At 47.5% G+C, this 17895-nt stretch overlaps 2 protein-coding genes and 1 long non-coding RNA gene across 3 annotated transcripts in view; 2 read left to right on the top strand and 1 right to left on the bottom strand.

Annotated features, from left to right (window-relative positions):
• Positions 1 to 4775: 4775 nt before the first annotated feature.
• Positions 4776 to 13852, top strand: PATL2 (PAT1 homolog 2). Its single transcript, XM_023757610.1, has 14 exons — positions 4776 to 4791; positions 5440 to 5636; positions 6693 to 6773; positions 7513 to 7655; positions 8139 to 8207; positions 8409 to 8550; positions 10269 to 10389; positions 10489 to 10586; positions 10801 to 10854; positions 10956 to 11089; positions 11217 to 11376; positions 11850 to 11990; positions 13035 to 13132; positions 13699 to 13852. The coding sequence occupies exons 1-14, from the start codon at positions 4776 to 4778 to the stop codon at positions 13850 to 13852; spliced, it is 1608 nt and encodes a 535-aa protein (XP_023613378.1).
• Positions 13853 to 15955: 2103 nt separating this feature from the next.
• LOC102438217 lies at positions 15956 to 17254 on the bottom strand. The gene is made up of 2 exons (XR_002830351.1): positions 17122 to 17254; positions 15956 to 16823 (listed from the first exon to the last, which is right to left on the bottom strand). It is a non-coding gene; the product is annotated as an uncharacterized LOC102438217 (long non-coding RNA).
• SPG11 (SPG11, spatacsin vesicle trafficking associated) overlaps positions 17142 to 17895 on the top strand; it is a 91110-nt gene continuing 90356 nt past the window's right edge. The window contains 1 exon segment of the mRNA XM_023757599.1: positions 17142 to 17392. Within this exon segment, the coding sequence (XP_023613367.1) occupies positions 17142 to 17392 (251 nt within the window).

Below are 17895 nucleotides of genomic sequence, written 5' to 3'. Positions count from 1 at the left end.
GGAGGGGCTGCGGGCAGTTGGTGGGCTGGCCCCGCCCCCTGGTCGAACTCCTGGTCAAACTCCCAGTCGAGGGGACAATTTGCATATTAGCCTTTTATTACATAGGACTAGAGGCCTGATGCACGAAATTCATGCAAGGGGCTCAGGCCTAGCAGCCCCAGCTGCCCCAGCCGGCCCTCGCAGGCCCTCGCAGCCTCAGCCAGCCCTTGCAGCCCCAGCTTTGTCTGGAAGGTCGTTCAGAAGGATGTCTGAACAGTCGTTCTGCTGTTCAGTCTAATTAGCATATTAGCTCTTTATTATATAGGGTAAGTAGAATAGAACTTAAAACTCCAAACTATTTAATGTTGAAGAAGAAAAAAAAAAGGCTGGCCTAGCCGGTAGCTCAGTGGTTGAGCATTAATCTATGAACCAGGAGGTCACAGTTCAATTCCTGATCAGGTCACATATCCAGGTTGTGGGTTTGATCCCCAGTGTGGGGCTTGCAGGAGGCAGCCAATCAATGATTCTCTCTCATCATTGATATTTATCTCTCTCCCTTACTCTCTGAAATAAATAAAACTATATTTTTTAAGTCGGCTGAAAATGAAATAAACAGTTATAGTCAAGATCATTAATAGTTTCTTCCAACTTGTTTTCAGGCAGTCTTACATGTGAAACAAATGTAATTCAAATGTGAAAGTAAAATCGCTTTTCGGCCTTTTGGCTAATATCAAGTGTAAATGTGAAAGTAAAGTCTTTACTTTTATCTGTTTAAGTAATCCTATTTATTCAAAAGCCAGAGAGCAGTAGCTGAAGAAATTATGTGAGTTGAAATGGAGAAGCTTGGCTTGCTGGGTAGGAGAAAGATAAGGGGCAGTGAAAATAAGAAACAGGAAGAAAGAAGGGATTTTGTTCGTAAAAAATGAACACATCCTGACATTTCTATGCTATGCTATAAGAAAAAAGAAAGAAGGAAAAATAGAGAGACTGAAGACACAGAGTAGAGAAGCCTGACTGAAGTGGCCGGAGGGCACAGGATCCAGAAAAAGAGGCTGGACTAGAATGAGGTGAGGAGGCCTGGGCCTGCACACATATAAATTTCCTCCAACTATAAATTAAAGTAGATCAGCCCACGTGGCCTCTATTTTCTCCATAATGTGAGAGCTCAGGTGACGGCTGAAAATAAAGAGATGGAGTCATGCAGGGGACTTGAGGACAACGATTATGTTTTAGAACGCTGATGTTTGAGGGAGGGAGAGGAAGCTGAACAAGGACAAAGAAAATAGTTTCACTTTCTTTAATGGCTGCAGATCTATTCCAGTTTCTTCTTGGGGTTGTATCATTAAATTATGTAATTTCTAGGAATGTGTCCATTTCCTGTAAGTTCAAATTTATTGGCAACAGAGATGGAGATGGTGTCCGTCAGGGCCCTGATAGGAAACAAATAGCACATCTGAGTCAGTAGCTGAGGGGAATTTACCAAAATGTGAGCAGGGTGACAGGCACATTTACCAAAATGTGAGCAGGGTTCAGGGGAATTCATAAAGGAAAGTGAAGCACTGCTGGTGCTAGCAAGAGTGGGGAGCCTTTGCCACGCCTAGGGCTCAAGAGGCAAGAAGAAAGCAGATACAGATCTCAGAGAGAGTGGATATGATTCAGGAGAGGGCTGCCACCGTCCCCAGGTTTTGGTAATGGCTTCATCCTCTGGCCCTTGACCTAAAGTGGTAACCGCCAACTATTATGAGTCCCAGGGTACTGTACTATTCCTTATAATGGTGCTATATTCTTTCTACACCTTTATAAATACCTCTTTATTAAATTCTACTCAAATTACCCAATTTGAGTGAACTGTCTACTTCCTGCAAAATCTCTGACTTATGAGTGTGTGTTTTTAAAGACCAATAAAATTTTAGTATATGTGCTGCCGAAGCGAGCACTAAAGACCAATAAAATAGACAAACTGGAAAGAAGGAAAAAGAGGGGATAATAAACATTGTTAGGAATGAAAAGGGGGACAAAGTACAGATTTAAGCATGGATTTAAAAAATACCCTCATACTATGAACAACTTTATGCCAATAAATTTGAACTTATAAGAAATGGACACATTCCTAGAAATTATATAATTTAATAGCACAACCCCAAGAAGAAACTGGAAACTGGAAAAGATCTACAGCCATTAAAGAAACTGAAACTATGGATTAAAAATATCCCCATAAGAAATAAAAAGAAAAAAAAGAAAAGAAATATCCCCATACAAGTAGGACACTCCTTAGTGTTTTATTCAGCAAACGTAAACATTTCTAATGTATTTTTTAAAATATTTTTTATTGATTTCAGAGAGGAAGGGAGAGGGAGAGAAAGATAGAAACATCAATGATGAGAGAATCATTGACTGGCTGCCTCCTGCACGCACCACACGGGATTGTGCCTGCAACCTGGGCATGTGCCCTTGACTGGAATCAAATCTGGGACCAGTCAGTCCGAGGGCCAACACTCGATCCACTGAGCCAAACCGGCTAGGGCTCTAATGTATTTTTGATCCAACAATCCTGTTTACCTGTCTGTAGTTCTTATTCTTCTGGAAGCTCTAAGAGGCCCTGGGTGGCATCTGCCTATTCATTGCTGTACCCCAAGTGTAGCAGAGATTAAGTAGCACAGTTAATCTATGGCAGGAGATTAGGAAATGTAAGGGGCAGGTAGACACATATGACTTCAGGCAAAGGTAGGGGAGTTTCACAAAAGCCACTAGGCCCCAAGTGAAATTTCAAACAGCCAAGGCAAAGCTGTTATCTTGAAGACTAAACCCTATTTCACCTGCTAGGAACCATTGGTACAACAAGTCCCTTCACAATAAAAATCAGCATGCAGCCCTAACCAGTTTGGCTCAGTGGATAGAGCGTCGGCCTGCGGACTGAAGGGTCGTGGGTTCGATTCTGGTCAAGGGCATGTACCTTGGTTGCGGGCACATCCCCAGGAAGGGGTGTGCAAGAGGCAGCCGATCTATGTTTCTCTCTCATCGATGTTTCTAACTCTCTATCCCTCTCCCTTCCTCTCTGTAAAAAATCAATAAAATATATTTTTTAAAAATATCAACATGCAGAAAGTGGCTCTCTCTCTATAACAATAACTCACTTTGAAACACTGAACTTCTCCATTTGGCTCTTTTGTTAATAATACCAAAGTGAACTGTTAGGAACTACATGAGAGCTGAATAACATTACCCAAAAGGCCTGAACCCAATTCCAATATTTGAAAAGTTTTTCAGTAACTTTCAAGCTCCTTAAAATGTCCTCCTATCCATATAGTTCTGACTTACAGCAAATATTTTGAAACAAATATTTTTATTTAAAGGCATCAAGAATCATAGTCCTGCCCTGGCCGGTGTGGCTCATTTGGTTGGAGCATGATCCCATGCACTGAAGGGTCCCGGGTTTGATTCCCAGTTAGGGCGCATACACAGGTTGTGGGTTTGATCCCTGGTCGGGATGCCTGTGGGAGGCAACCGATCGATGTTTCTCTCTCTCCCTCCCTCTCCTTTCCTTTCTCTTTAAAATCAATAAAAACATTTTAAAAGAGAGAAGAAAAAAGAATCGTAGTCCTATAACCAGCACGATAGGGCCCTAACTTCCCTTTCGATGTAGAGAAATTAGCTTTTTTTTTACTTTTATTCAGAAGTTCTACAAAGTCTTGTGTGGTTTTAGCTGAATACAGGATGTGGGCACAGAATCTGCATCACTTAGGAGTTAGATAATGTTCAGGTGGGTCTTGGGTTTTGTCTGCTGGTAGTACTAATATGTGTTTTTGTTGTTACTGTTTTCTTTTTACTCCTCAGCTGCTGAACCAGTTTTCCATTAGAGCAGCCAAGAAGATGCAAGATTGTCTGTGTAATTCATGCAAAAATGTTTTTATTTCGAAGATCTGGCTTCTAAATTCACAGGGGTCCCTCATCAGTCAGAGCTGGGTAGCAGTTCACGGGGACGGGACGAGGTAAAGGGCAAGCATCACCAGGTGGGCCGCAGGGATCCACAAGTGCCCTGAAGCGCCGAGAACTTGGTTGTTAGGTAATCTCCCCAGGATCCACCAATTTTGATGGAGCAAAACTACGCATTAAAGGAAACAAAACCTCACAAAGTTCCTATGAGGGGTGTGGGAAACAGGAATTCTTTTAAATATCTGCTCCCAAATATAAATCCCAATAAACTGAACTCAAACCTTGAATGGTTGAAACTGCAGTTTATTTCTCTTGCCCTTTCAAGAGTTTTCGTTACCATAAGATTATGTTCTCATTATTTCTATCAAGATGCTGTGTTTGGGGGATGCTGGCCCTTTAACAAGAGAGTAGGGGAGGGTTTGGGACTCTTAAAGCCGGGGGCAGCAAGCCAGCACTGGCCCAGGCTGCCATGGCTAAAGTGAGCAGAAAGGACAGCAACAGTCAGGTGGTGGGTGTCAGCAGCAAGGCAGCTGTGGGGCCCCCTCCCTGCACAGGGGGAGGCTGGTGGTGTTTGTGGGAGTGCTTTTCCAACTCCTAGCCCTGTCCCTACCTTCCGGGCCTTTGCTGGACAGATAAGGGTTGATGAGGTCAGAGGTTGGGGGTTTCAGGCAGCCCCGCTCCTCAAGATCCTGGGCCAGTACTCCCCGGACAACCTTGCTAGGGGACAGCCAGGTTTTAGGGTGCCACGCCATCTTTACTGAGGAGGACGGTGCCTCTGGGTCTCTTCCCTGTCCCAGGTTTGCCTTCCAGAGGCTGACAGTGCTCTCTCACCAGCCGTGGAGGAAGTCCGCCAGCCTGCAAAGATGACATGTCTTGAAGGTATCACTAAGGGAGCCATAGTTGGATAGAAAGCCTGGGGGTGCGGAGACTTACTGTTCTGGTTCGGTGGATGGACATGGGCTTGCTTGTCCAGAATCATTGGGAATAATTCCAGACTCATCTACTTGTTAGCTATATCATGCTGGGTGACTGAAATCACTTTTCCGGGACCCCCTTTCTCACCTTCATAGTGAAATGATCAACAACAGGCTTGTATGATGGTTGTGAGAGATGAATGGACATATACATGGAAAGTCTCTGGCACACAGTAGGGTTAAATTTGCAGTGAGTCAGGACAGCTGGAAATTGGTTGATCAAAGAGGCGTAGAAAGGGCTGTTAGGTGGAGGAGGGCAGGTGGAGAAGCCTGTGGTGGTGCCTAATGAGGCAATTAAAGAGGGGATGTAGAAAGTCAGGTGTCTGGCACCTGCCAGGTTCCGTTTGCTCTAGTCGGGGACAGGTAGGGGTCTCTGGGGTATGGAGGCTGAGCTGAACCTTAGAACAGGAGGCGTTGTTTGAAAGTAGTGCTGAAGACGGCTCATGGACAGAAGTGCTACTGAGAAGCACTCTCTAGACCAGACTCCTCACACCTGCCTCGCCCCCCCCCCCCCCACCACCGCTTACTTCTTCAGGCCCCCACTCAAACCAAGGCCCAGACAAGTCCTGTGGCCCCGGGGCTCCTGAGGAGGAGCTGGTGCCTGCCTCCCAATTGGAGGAGGAGGAAGAAAATGAGGAGGAAGAGGAGGATCTGGATCCAGATCTAGCCCCGGACCTGGAGGAGGGAGTAGATGAAGAGGAGGAAGAGCTCGGGGACCCAGCTATCCTCAGTGCTGTCACTAACACCCAGGTACCACGGCAGGAGAGGCTGGAGGGACGGTTGCCTGAAGTGTTTGTGGCTCACAGACCGTGGTTAACATTCCTCTCCGCTTCTTCTCCCGTTTCTAAGATAGGTCCTGGGTTAATACTTTCTATTTCAGGCTTGAACCTGAGTAGGGACTCTCTTCTTCCTTCTCTTTCCTCCTGTCACCCACTTAGTTTCTGATGCTATCTTCATCTTAGAATCCAGATCCTAACCCTGGCCAGTGTGGATCAGTTGGTAGGGCATCGTACTGTGCACGAAAGGTCAGGGTACATGCCCAGGTTTTGGGCTGGATCCCTTGTAAGGGGAATGTAGGAGGCAGCTGATCGATGTTTCACTTCACATTGATGTTTCTGTCTCTCTCCCTCTCCCACCCTTTCCCTTCCTCTCTCTCTAAAAATTAATAATGAGGGGCGGGGGGGGGGGGCGTGTCCTATCAGGGCTAGGCACCAACCATCGGTGCTGGCCCTGCTCCTGTGCTGAAGACGAGTCATCTTTGACCCTGGGCTCCTGTGTCTCAGCAGTCCATTCCTGATATTTATTTACTCCCTTGGATTCTCACAACCAGTGAAGAGAGACAAGGATTCCCATATAAAATGAAGGGACGCAGATCCTCCTTCAACCTACTCCTGAGATACCAGTCTTGCTTCCCCTTAGGAAAGGACAGCGGCCCTGGCCCAGTTGACTTTGATTATGAGGGAGGGCCAGGCTGCCTTTGTCCTGGGTATTGGAAATGGTGGCCACCCTCTATGGCAGTGGTTCTCAACCTTCTGGCCCTTTAAATACAGTTCCTCATGTTGTGACCCAACCATAAAATTATTTTCGTTGCTACTTCATAACTGTAATGTTGCTACTGTTATGAATCATAATGTAAATATCTGATATGCAGGATGGTCTTAGGCGACCCCTGTGAAAGGGTCGTTCAACCGCCAAAGTGGTCGCGACCTACAGGTTGAGAACCACTGCTCGATGGACACCATAGATAAACTTAGAAGACACCACAGAGGCTCATTTGAGTCTGGCTTTCCTTCCCTCCCATTCCAGAGAGGTCTTCCAAGCTCTCCTGGAATCAAGGCCTCTGGTGTGCTGGGGATGTCACCTGCCTCCTTGCACTTTCTATGGCAGGTGAGTCGCTCCAGTCTTCACAGTGTGAGAAAGTGACTGGGTGCTGAGAAGGAGCATGCCGAGTGTCCTTTATTTCCGTTGTTTAGTCTGCTCTTGGCCTTGATTGGAGATGAAGCACCCAAAGTGAGAAGTAGGCATGGGAGCTGGGAGACACTGATCATGCAGGGAAGCTTGGTTAGTGACAGATGGAACTGGGACAACTGGCCATTTACAAGAAAAAGGACAAACTAGATTCCTACTTCCACTTCCCTGCATGTTAGCACATAAGCAGCACTGAGCTTAGGACTAGAAAGAGCACTTGCCCTTCAATTAACGGCACAATGAGAACATGGTCTGGGATGGAAGAAATGCAGGACATACCGCAGGGAGAAGAGAAGGAAACTGCGGTTCTGAGGTGAGTCAGAAAAGAGACAGCTAAGCATGGCCCCAGTGGCTGAAGGGACAAGACTATCACAGAGAGGAGAGGAAGAGGTGTTGGCTGACCAGACAGGAGGAAAAGCACAGGCCCCCACATTGTCAGGGACTGGAGAGCTGCTCGCTAGGAGGTGAAACCCTGTTGGAAACAAAGACAGGATCCACAGTCTGGTGACCTCACAGTTGGCTTGAAGTTCCCCCACGACAGCAAAATGTCCAGGGAGGGTCTTGAGAGAAAAGGCAGGTGAGAATGCAGAGGCAGGAAAGGCACTTGGCAGCAAGAGCAGCATTCTGTTTCTGGAGATGCCTCTTTAATTCCTCTTAGACCCTGGACTACTTGTCGCCAGTTCCTTTCCGGCCTACACTTCCCAGGGCCGGCTCCCCAGTGCGGCACTTTGGACCTCGACTGCTCCCACCAGACCCATATGTCTTCTGCAGCCCACCAACCTCATGGTCTCCTAGGTTCAGGTACTGGTTCTGGGTGCCAGACACCCCAGCACCCACAACAGTCTGAGTTCTCCAGAGGTCCCTGGCTGAGGAGGGGCGGGGGACACTACCAGCTACCACAGAAATATACTTATAGAAACTTAATAAGGAAAGTCTGCGGTAGAGTCCCTCAGAGATGAGGAAATGGAGGCTCAGGGAGACTAAAATAACTTACTTCAGGGTTAACTGACATAGCAGAACAGAGATCAGGACTAGAACTCTAGACAACCAGGCTCAATGGTTTTCTACTGTGTTGAGATTTCCTGCAGCCAAATTGCAGAAAAGTCTATCTTGGAGGAGAATGTGAGCGAGGATTGTGATATTTCATGTGGCTGACTCTGGGGAGGCCCAGAAAGAGTTCCCTTAGATGTCCAGCTGAGGTTACCAGAGGCTAAACGAGCGGAGGGGGCAGGGAGCTGAGACCCTGCCTTCAGCCAGCCCAAGTTTCTTTCTAAGCCTTCCCAGTCATCTGACCCAGCTCCACCCTCAACACCAACGGATCTTGCAGCTGCAGAAGCACAGTCGAACACCAAGGTAAAACCTAGACCAGGCGCGGGGTTGAAAGCAGCTCATCTTCGTGCTGGGTTTCCCCCCCAAGTCCCTGCACAATTAAGACTCCTATAGTGCTGCCCACCTCTGCACCTTCTCCCATCCTTACCAGACAGCTCCACTCCCTTGGGAAGTTCACTGTGGCAGCGTGGGTGGGTCTGAAGGGATGCTCCTCCTGGCTTAAAGGCCCCCAGCCAAGAAGCCCTGGTCTCGGCAGTCAGACGCCTATGCTAACCTCATGACCCGCAAAGAGAAGGACTGGGTGATAAAAGTGCAGATGGTCCAGCTGCAGAGTGAGAAGCCCTGCCTGGATGACTATTACTACCAGGTGAGCCCCGTGTGCTCTTCCCAGCTTTTAACCTTGGGGTGGAAAGGTCCTGGACTCCACGGGCCCTCTCAGGTTCTCTCTTCAGCTCATAGGGGCCATATTTCTAAAGTTGACATCCCAACCCCATTCACCTCTCTGTTCTCCTACATTCAGCCAAATGGGGTTGTGTACAATTTCCCAAATACACTCTGAGATTTTGTCTCTATCCTTTGCCAATAATTTCCCCTATTCAGCCTGAGAATATAGACTTTTCCACCTTTGTATACTTTTGTGAGTGTTTAGAAATGTCATTATAAACATTCATCTACTTAACTTTATTATTTTAGATAAAAAATACAAGGATGTTAGAAATAGTAGGATTCGATTTGTTGGATTGAACAAATGATGGCAGACATTTTGACTCACCTCCTCCTGTTTCCTATCTACCCCCTGTTATGGGACACATCTTTGTTTATGGGTTTTGGGGTTGTCAAAGCTTTGTTTCACTTTTCTCCTCAACCTCCATGAGCCCTCTACCGAAGTTCCCACTTTTATCTCCTTCCTATTTAGTTTCTTTTTTTCTTTCTACCCTGCTTCAAAAATCCCCTCTTTCTGTCAAGATCACTGAAAGTGAAATTGTTTTATATTCTGGCCTTTTTTTTCATATATTTTATTGATTTTTTTACAGAGAGGAAGGGAGAGGGATAGAGAGTTAGAAACATCAATGAGAGATAAACATCGATCAGCTGCCTCCTGCACACCCCGACTGGGGATGTGCCCACAACGTACATGCATGCCCTTGACCGGAATCGAACCTGGGACCCTTGAGTCCGCAGGCCGATGCTCTATCCACTGAGCCAAACCGGTTAGGGATTCTGGCCTTTTTTGTTCTCCTAAATAGAGGAGCTTTATTCAAATCCTTGTTTGTCTCGCAGTCAGTGGCTTTATTTCAGCTTGGGATTTTACATATTTCTTTAAGAGAATATCAGAGCTGCTGAGAAAATCCTCAGAAGTATAAAATTGGCCAATTGACAATAGTGCTATCTCTGTACTTCAAGCTACTGGTGGTCTCCATGCCACCAGATAAAGTGACTTTGGAAAGCACAGGCAGAATCACAAAATCAAAACGGGGAGGTGGAGGATATATGATGTGTAGTGTATAACTTGGGAACAAGGAATGCAGGAAGGTTGCAGATGCTGGGACAGGTTTGCTTCCTGGCTCTACACTTCTCTCTCTGCCTCTGCCTTTCTATCAGACCTGGAAGTGGTACCTGGCTCTTTTTCCTTTTTTTTTTCTTTTTTCTTTTTTTTTTTTTTGAGAGAGAGAGAGAGAGAGAGAGAGAGAGGGAGGGAGGGAGAAGGGAGAGAGATAAAAACATCAATTGGCTGCCTCTTGCATGCCCCCTACTGGGGATTGAGCTTGCAACCTGGGCATGTGCCCTGACCTGGAATTGAACCCGTGACCTCTTGTTCATGGGTCAACACTCAGCCACTGAGCCACCTGGCTGGCCAGTACCTTGCTCTTGAAGTCCTTAGTATGAGGATCCCATGAATGGTAGCATGAAACCTAGGGTGTTTCAGGTACTTTAGAATGATTGCAAATATGGCCTAAGGTGCCAGGAACATTTCTGGAACAGATGCTATAGGAAAAGGTGCGTTAAGACATTGCACTTGAGAACCTTAATTCTAAATTCAGAACATGAGGACTGTATACATTTTTACATTCCATGGGATCCCAGAAATATTATCAGAAACTAGAGAAGAAGGAGGCAGATGAAGAGCTGCTTGGACAAAGGAGCAAGGTGGAGTCCCTCAAGCTGGTCACACCTTACATTCAGAAGGCAGAGGTTTACGAGTCAGGTAGGCCCAGGGCTGACCTGCTGGGTTGGGCTGACCATCTGGGTGGACAGAGGGTAGAAAGGAGAGGGAAATATGCCTGTCTTGACTCCTTTCCTGCAGTGGTTCGATTCGAGGGTTCCCTGGGCCAGGTGGCCATGTCAACGTGTTTTAGCCCTCGCAGAGCTATTGATGCTGTACCCCATGGAACTCCAGAACCGGTAGGAATGTTATCTTCCCAGAACCCTTCTTTTCTCCTCCCTGTTTTGGAGAAGAGTCTTAAGCATCATCGTGCTTGAGTTCAGATTGTGACCTAAGAGAGGGAGAAGTGTGATCAGACTCTGTGTTAGCCTCTCCAGCTCAATGTTTAGCTCCCCTGAGGCCTGGGTTGCTGCTGTGGAGGTGTGGCTGATGGCTGGGGACTCTTTCTCCTAGGAGATAGGAGCTGCCAGCAGCCAGAGGCTTCGGGTGTTGTCCTGGATTGAGAAGGTGAGATCAGCTCCTAGAGATGAGTTCCTAACTACTCCTTGAAAATGGGATCTTGCTCAAATTGACCTCTTCTTCCTCTTTTCCCACCCTCAAATTCCCAGATGTTTCTTCAGTTACTAGAGATAGAGGAGGGCCAGAAGAATGGGCCTCCACAGTCCTGCTACTCTGAGCAGCAGAGAAACCAGGTTGAGAAGCTCTTCCAGGCCTTAAAGACCCAGGAGCAGGATAACCTGGAGTGAGCGTGGGAGGTCATCCCTCCGCCCAGGAAGGGGAGGATCAGCAAATTTGCTTTAGCTGCTCCTTTCTGGCATGTAGCCCTCTCCATTACGTACAGCCCTGAAAATACTCTATCTCACTCGTAGGGAGGCAGCAGATGGCTTCCTGCAGGTGCTCTCTGTGAGGAAGGGGAAAGCCCTCGTGGCCCGGCTGCTCCCCTTCCTGCCCCGGGATCTAGCTGTCAGCCTTCTTCTGGCTATCATCCACCATCTGCCACTCCTGGTCAAGAGGGATGCAGCTGATCAGGTACTGTGGCACCAAGTGGAGAAGAGGATGATTTCATGGATGAGATAGGGATCTTTTCTCCTCTTCCAGTTCCCACCCCCAGAGATGCCAGAGAAGGCTGGGCAGTGAGGGTGTTGACCCTGCCACCTCAGGTGAGGGAGTTACAGAGTAAACTATAGGAACAGCTGATCATCTTTAGGTGTAATGAACACAAGAAAATATACAGGTGTGAGTGTGCTGTGGAGGGTGAGAAAATAAGGACTCCCTGACAAGTATTGAGCCCTGTATCTACTTTTCTTAGGGAAGACATCCTAGAACAAGTAGGTATTGAAGGACCAGTGTTGGTGATGGAGAGGCATTAGTGGTGATAGGTCTGGTAAATAACCTGACCAGGTAGGTGGTCAAGGCAGGTCAGCAAGAAAAGGGATGGAAGGCAAGGTGGGAGGAGGTGAAGTTGTGAAGTCTGAGAGAGGCACTCACTGACCTTCCTGTAGGTCCTACAAATGTTATTCAAGCCTCTGGGCAAATATATCAGACACTTGACCTTCCAAGAACTCCTCCAAGGACTTCAGGGACTAATGCTGCTTCCACCTGGCTCCTCAGAGCGGCCAGTCACTGTGGTGCTTCAGAATCAGGTAATATATCTGGGAGGCTTTTTTTTTTTTTTCTGGGAGGCTTTTGTCTTTCCATAGATCAGTGGTTCTCAACCTTTCTAATGCCGCGACCCTTTAATACAGTTCCTCATGTTGTGGTGACCCCCAATTTCATTGTTACAAATTGAACATAATTAAAGCCTAGTGACTATTCACAAAAACAATATGTAATTATATATGTGTTTTCTGATGGTCTTAGGCGACCCCTGTGAAAGGATCATTCAACCCCCAAAGGGGTCGCGACCCACAGGTTGAGAACCGCTGCCATAGATGGTCTCCAGGCTGTTATCACTGGCAAGGAATAAATGAGGGAATGTTCTCATCTCTGCAGTCTCCTCCTCTCTCCCGTTTATCCTTTCCAGTGCTTATCAACTTCTAGTGAGCATTAGGATCACCTTGGGCCCACTGCCTGAGTCGTTGAGTAGACCCGGGGTGGGGCCCACACATCTGCTTTTCTGACAAGCTCTCTGGTGATGGTGCTGCTGTAGACCTCTAGAGCAGAAGTCACCAAAGTTTTAATAGAAATAAATTCTGACCCATATCACCTATGTGTGTATTTGTAAGTAGTTTATATGTAACACTATACTAATATTAGGCACGTAATAAATACACAAGTAGAACATTTTAAAAGATGAGACTCTAGATATGAAGTTCTGCTATCTTCTAATATGCCAGTGGATTGTCTTATGAACCTCTCTCTGAAGATCTTTCCTAAAACAGTGCTTCTTCAAGTGGGGTCAGCAGATACCTGCATCAGATGCCCAGGTCCATTCCTAATTTACAGACTCTGGGGGCAGAACTCATGAGTGTGCATTTAGTACACTCCCCAGAAGAATCTTTAGGGTAGTTCAGAGCAGTGAAAGGTCTGAGAGTTCTTTGGCCAGCCAGTGTAAAATCTGACAGTTGTATGGGTGTTGGACTCCATTTGTGCACGTAAACTTGTCCTTTTAGTTGGGAAGACAGAGCCAGGTAAGCACCGGATGCCTCGGATGAATTCATTTCCCCTGGGTACTCTATCACTTGCAGTTTGGAATATCTTTGCTCTACACCCTGCTGAGTCATGGGGCGCAGCTGGTATCCCTGGATCCATCCCTGGAGGAACCCAGCAGTGACCATACAGCTTGGTAAGATCATAATGACCTGTACATATTACTTCAGTACATCTGGGATGTATAGGCTGGGCCAGATGAGATATTTCCAGAGCAGTGTATTCAAACATCAGGGAAGAAGTTGGTCAAAGGGAAAATTCCCAGAGTTGTAGCTGCTCTGCCTTTTCCCCTCCTTATAGTCCCCTAGAGTTCATTTTCCATGGGAGGCAGTGTAACATAGTAATTAGGGGGACAAGCTTTAGCATCAAACAGATCTACGTTTGAATTTTGCCTCCATCACTTATTAGCACTCTAAGTTTTGGGAATGTTACTTAACCTTTTCTTAGCCTGTTTCCTCATTTACAAACTAGGGATCTAGGGATGACAGTACTAGCCCCTTAGAGTTCTTAAGATTAAGAAAAATGATGTGTAAAGCATTAAGCTGTGCCCTGGCATATGTCAAATGTGCAAATGTTCTCCCTTATTTGCTACATGCAGAGAGGGTGATGGTGGTGTTAAAGGGTAATAAGGATCTTGGCTTTGGGTCTGTTTCCTGCATAAATACAAATACTTTGATGTATTTCCTCCTCTCTGGTCTCCAGGACAGACATAGTGATTCTGATCGCCTGGGAAATAGCTCAGATGCCTACAGCCTCTTTGGCTGAACCCCTAGCCTTCCCCACCAACCTCCTTCCCCTGTTCTGTCGCCACGTGGACAAACAATTGATACAGCAGCTAGAGGCTACAATGCAGTAAGTTATGGCAGAAACAAGGTCATTGCCCCTTGTTCAAGCCCAATCTAGGGTCTATCATTTACTTCTCTATTTCTTTTAAACCAAGAGCATGGACAATAGCTTGCTTTTATTATTTTTTTAACATATTTTTATTGTTTTCAAAGAGCAAGGGAGAGGGAGATAGAAACACCAATGATGAGAGAGAATCATTGATCAGCTGCCTCCTGCACATCCCACACTGGGGATCGAGCCCATAACCAGGGCATGTGCCCTGACAAGACATGGAACTGTGACCTCCTGGTTCACAGGTTGACTCTCAACCACTGAGCCATGCCAGTTGGGCGAGAATAGCTTGTTTTCAGAAGTAGTTCCAGACACTGGCATTTACTGAGTAAAGAGTCTACCTCAAGTTAGGACCCTATGGTATCTTCAAATAAACCGTTGAATTGATTCCCAGGTGCTTTGGTCACTTATGCCAAGCTATTTGAGGGCAAGACTCAATTTGAGAAACTGAATCGTTAATTCAAGAAATATTTGAGGGACAAAACTATTCAAAAACATAAACACGAACAACACGGAGGCCATCTCTTTCCTCAGAATTTACCATCTGCTGGAGTCATATGTTAATTAAATCACCTAATACTTTAGAAAATGTAATTGCTTGCAGTTAACATCTGTTCCCTTTGTAGGCTTGCCTGGATCTACTGATCTCATTGTTCTGGAATACGGCCATGTGGGGAAAGTTTAATCATCAGACACTAGCTGTGCGAGCTATGTCTACAGGGATCCAAGAGTCTGAAGACATTTCTTATGCCTTAATACATTGGAGGACCCTACCCAAAACATTTTCTTAGCTGTCTTCAAAAACCTGAGTGATGTGCCTAAAAAGGCATGGCATAATAAGGTATAATTAAAGAGATAATGATGTGTTGAAACTTGTTTGTAAGAGAAAGTACCCCTAGATGAGCTACGATTGTTGAATGTACATATACACATCTCTTTGGGGATCTGAAATGTTTGGTTTAACTTGACAAACAAGGTTATCAGCAAAGACTGGAGTGCCTTTATGAACCAGGCACCGTTTTAGGCGTCAGGGTACCAGTGGTAAGCAAGAAAAAGTCCCTGCTCTTCTGAAACTCGCATTGTTTGGACAGGGACTAACCCAAACATCAGGTGGTGATAAAAACCACGGTGAAAACAAAACTGGCTGCTGAGTGACTGGAGTGGAAGCTCTGTCAATAGAGGTTATATTTAAGTTGGAATGAAAAGTATTTCATGTAGAGGCACTGCTGAGCACAAAGCCCCCAAAGTGAGAATGAATTTGGTGTGTTTCAGGAAAAGACTGAAGTACACAGATAAGTGGGGAGGGTGATGAGGCTGGAAAGAGGGAGGCAGGGTGTAAGACCTGTAAGCCATGATTTTTAAAAATTTGGATTTTTAACTGCGATGAAGTCAGAATTTTAAACAGGAAGGTAATGTGACATGATTTCACTTTTAGAAGACCACTCTAAAAATGTTACCAAACATTGTTAGTGGTGTTACCAAAGTTGAAAAGAAAGGACGTTAAGAAGGGAGTGAGGCCCTAATCGGTTTGGCTCAGCAGATAGAGCGTGGGCCTGCGGACTGAAGGGTCCCAGGTTCCATTCCGGTCAAGGGCATGTGTACCTGGGTTGCGGGCACATCTCCAGTAAGGGGCGTGCAAGAGGCAGCTGAATCGATGTTTCTCTCTCATCGATGTTTCTAACTCTCTATCCCTCTCCCTCTCCCTTCCTCTCTGTAAAAAATCAATAAAATATATATATATATATATTTTTTTTAAAAAAGAAGGGAGTGAGGAATGATAGGTTGGTTGTGGCAGTCTAGAGATCATTCATTTTGAGGGAGAGTTTTGGTGGAGATGGCAGCCTGATCAGAGGGTTGAGGTGAGGTGAGGGAGCTTTTCTGATCACAAGATGAGTCAACTTGGAATTTTCTAAAAGGGAAGCAGAAATTTGACAGTAGGTAGCCGTTGGTGTAGGATAAGGGAAGTCATTTTCTTTTTAAAAGAATGACATATGTTTTAGAACAGAAAGAGTTTGTCCACCCAGCACTAGCAAAGCCAAATACTAAACACTGAGAACTGCAGTAGAGAAATATTGGCTATTTTATTGACGAATGGCCTTATCGAGGAGAATGGGAAGCTAATGCTTAAAAGCTGGAAATCCTTGATGGCCTGTAGGTTACAGATCATATAGGCCAACTGATTGGTCGGAGGTGAGAGAAGGGTAATGAATCATTTCTTCAGGTCTTGAGGACAGCTCTGAAGTCTTTTCAGACTCCCTCTGGTCTCATGGAAAGTAGCCAGGGGGTTGCTCCACCATAGGACTCAAAAACTGAAACATAATTTAGGTCAAGATGTTACCTTTCGTTTGCCAGAGGTCTGGTCGGTGTGACTATGGGTCAGGTCGGGGCTACGATCTTCTGATTCAGAGGTTGCTGATTATTCAGGAAGAAAGGCTGGGCCTAAGGGGTGTATATATAGATAGAGAGAAAGAGAGAGATTATTTCTAGAGCCAAGACTTAACACTAAATTTAACCAAAGTCACAAGGAACCACCAGTTCCGCATATTAGAGAATGTCTGCATGATAATGAAGTCACCCCAATAAAGAGGGAGAAAGCAATGCAGGAGAAAAAGAATTTTGTACACACCAAGCCCTAGAACTAGAGGAGGATTCGAGTCAAAGCAAAAGGAGGCGCTAAGCTTCGGTAGCCCCGTGAGCCCACCTGATGGTGGGTGAGAAAGGCACTGCGATTAGGGCCCTTTTCCAAAATGCCTTCTCCACACCGCTCCTCACCCCTCGGCTCCTCTCTGCCCACGACCTTGGATCACACGTCCCTGCGGAGAGCAAAGGGCAACGCCACCCCTTACCCCCTGCCCCTGCGCATTTCAACATTCGGGTCAACTCAGGACGGGCCAGTCCACACTGCTAAGGACTGCTTGCACCACCCAGAGCTGTAAACAAAATAAGAAAAGCCATGAGAAGGGGCAGGGACTTCCAAGGTGGCGGCTACATTAAGGCGGCAAAGGGTAACGCCACAGAGCGAGCCAGCTGTTGCAGCCTGCGGCCGGTATGGAGCGGCCCGAGGCCAGCGCAGGTGCAGGTCCGCGGGCGCCGCAGGTGCGGAGCCCCGCACGCAAGGGAGTGGCGTCTGGCAGAGACCGCTGGCCCGGGGCGGCGGGAGTCACGAGGCAGCCGGGGTCGGCTCCACTGCGCATGCCCAGGACGGGGGGGGGGACGACACCGGCACACCAAAAACTGCCGGACCAAAGATGGCGGCGAAGTGATCCGGAAGTGCTGCCGCCGGCGGCTTCTGCAGCGCTGCCACCATGGAGCGGGTTCTACCGATGTTGTTGGTGCCGGTCCCCGCTGAGGCCACGGGGCGTCTGGGAAGCCGGGCGCAGCTGCACCGAGAGCAGGAGGTTCTGGGGAGCCTGACCGCCGCAGGCAGCCTTCAAGTGCTTTCCTTAGCCGCGGGCGGCCGGGGCGGGGGTGGCTGCTCCCTGGACGGCCCCTTCCGGCAGTAAGTCTGCGGGAGGACTGGGCAGCCGGGGCGGGGGGTGGAGGGGTCGGTCCGGAGCCCTCGCCTGGCTGGCCCTAATGCCCTTCTGGCAGGGCGGGAGCGGGAGCGGGATGCCGGCCCGGACAGTGCCGCAGGCGCGCCCGGTCCCCTCGCGGAACCTTTCTCGCTCGGCCGCGGGTCTGCACCCTCGCCTCCCAGTTCCGGGTGGGCGGGGCGGCGCGGCGCCGCTTCTCCGCCCGCTGCGCCGCCTCTGGTCACTCGGCAAAGTTGGGCTAATCGTCATTGTGCCGTGCACCTTGCGCGTTTTCTCCTTCCAGTGAAGTCCGCTGACGATAGCAGCTGGGGTGATGTTAGATTGGGATCATCTGGATTGGGACCCTTTCTTCCCCCTGAAACAGCGAGTTCCGGTCACCGTCGGGCTCCCCCGCCTTCTTCCAGGACAGAGAGCCTAGTCACGCAGCGGTTCTCACCTGTGATTCGCGATCCCTTTGGCGGTCGAACGA

The sequence above is a fragment of the Myotis lucifugus genome, unplaced genomic scaffold (genome assembly GCF_000147115.1).
Source record: "Myotis lucifugus unplaced genomic scaffold, Myoluc2.0 scaffold_109, whole genome shotgun sequence".
NCBI classification, from domain to species: Eukaryota; Metazoa; Chordata; class Mammalia; order Chiroptera; family Vespertilionidae; genus Myotis; species Myotis lucifugus.
This window is presented reverse-complemented; position numbering and strand designations above follow the sequence as displayed.

Excerpts from the sequence above, each read along its gene's own strand:
- PATL2 (XM_023757610.1), top strand. Across the intron at positions 7,656-8,138 it reads TCATGGTCTCCTAGGTTCAG|TCATCTGACCCAGCTCCACC; the intron begins GTACTGGTTCTG and ends AAGCCTTCCCAG. Across the intron at positions 11,991-13,034 it reads CTGTGGTGCTTCAGAATCAG|TTTGGAATATCTTTGCTCTA; the intron begins GTAATATATCTG and ends TATCACTTGCAG.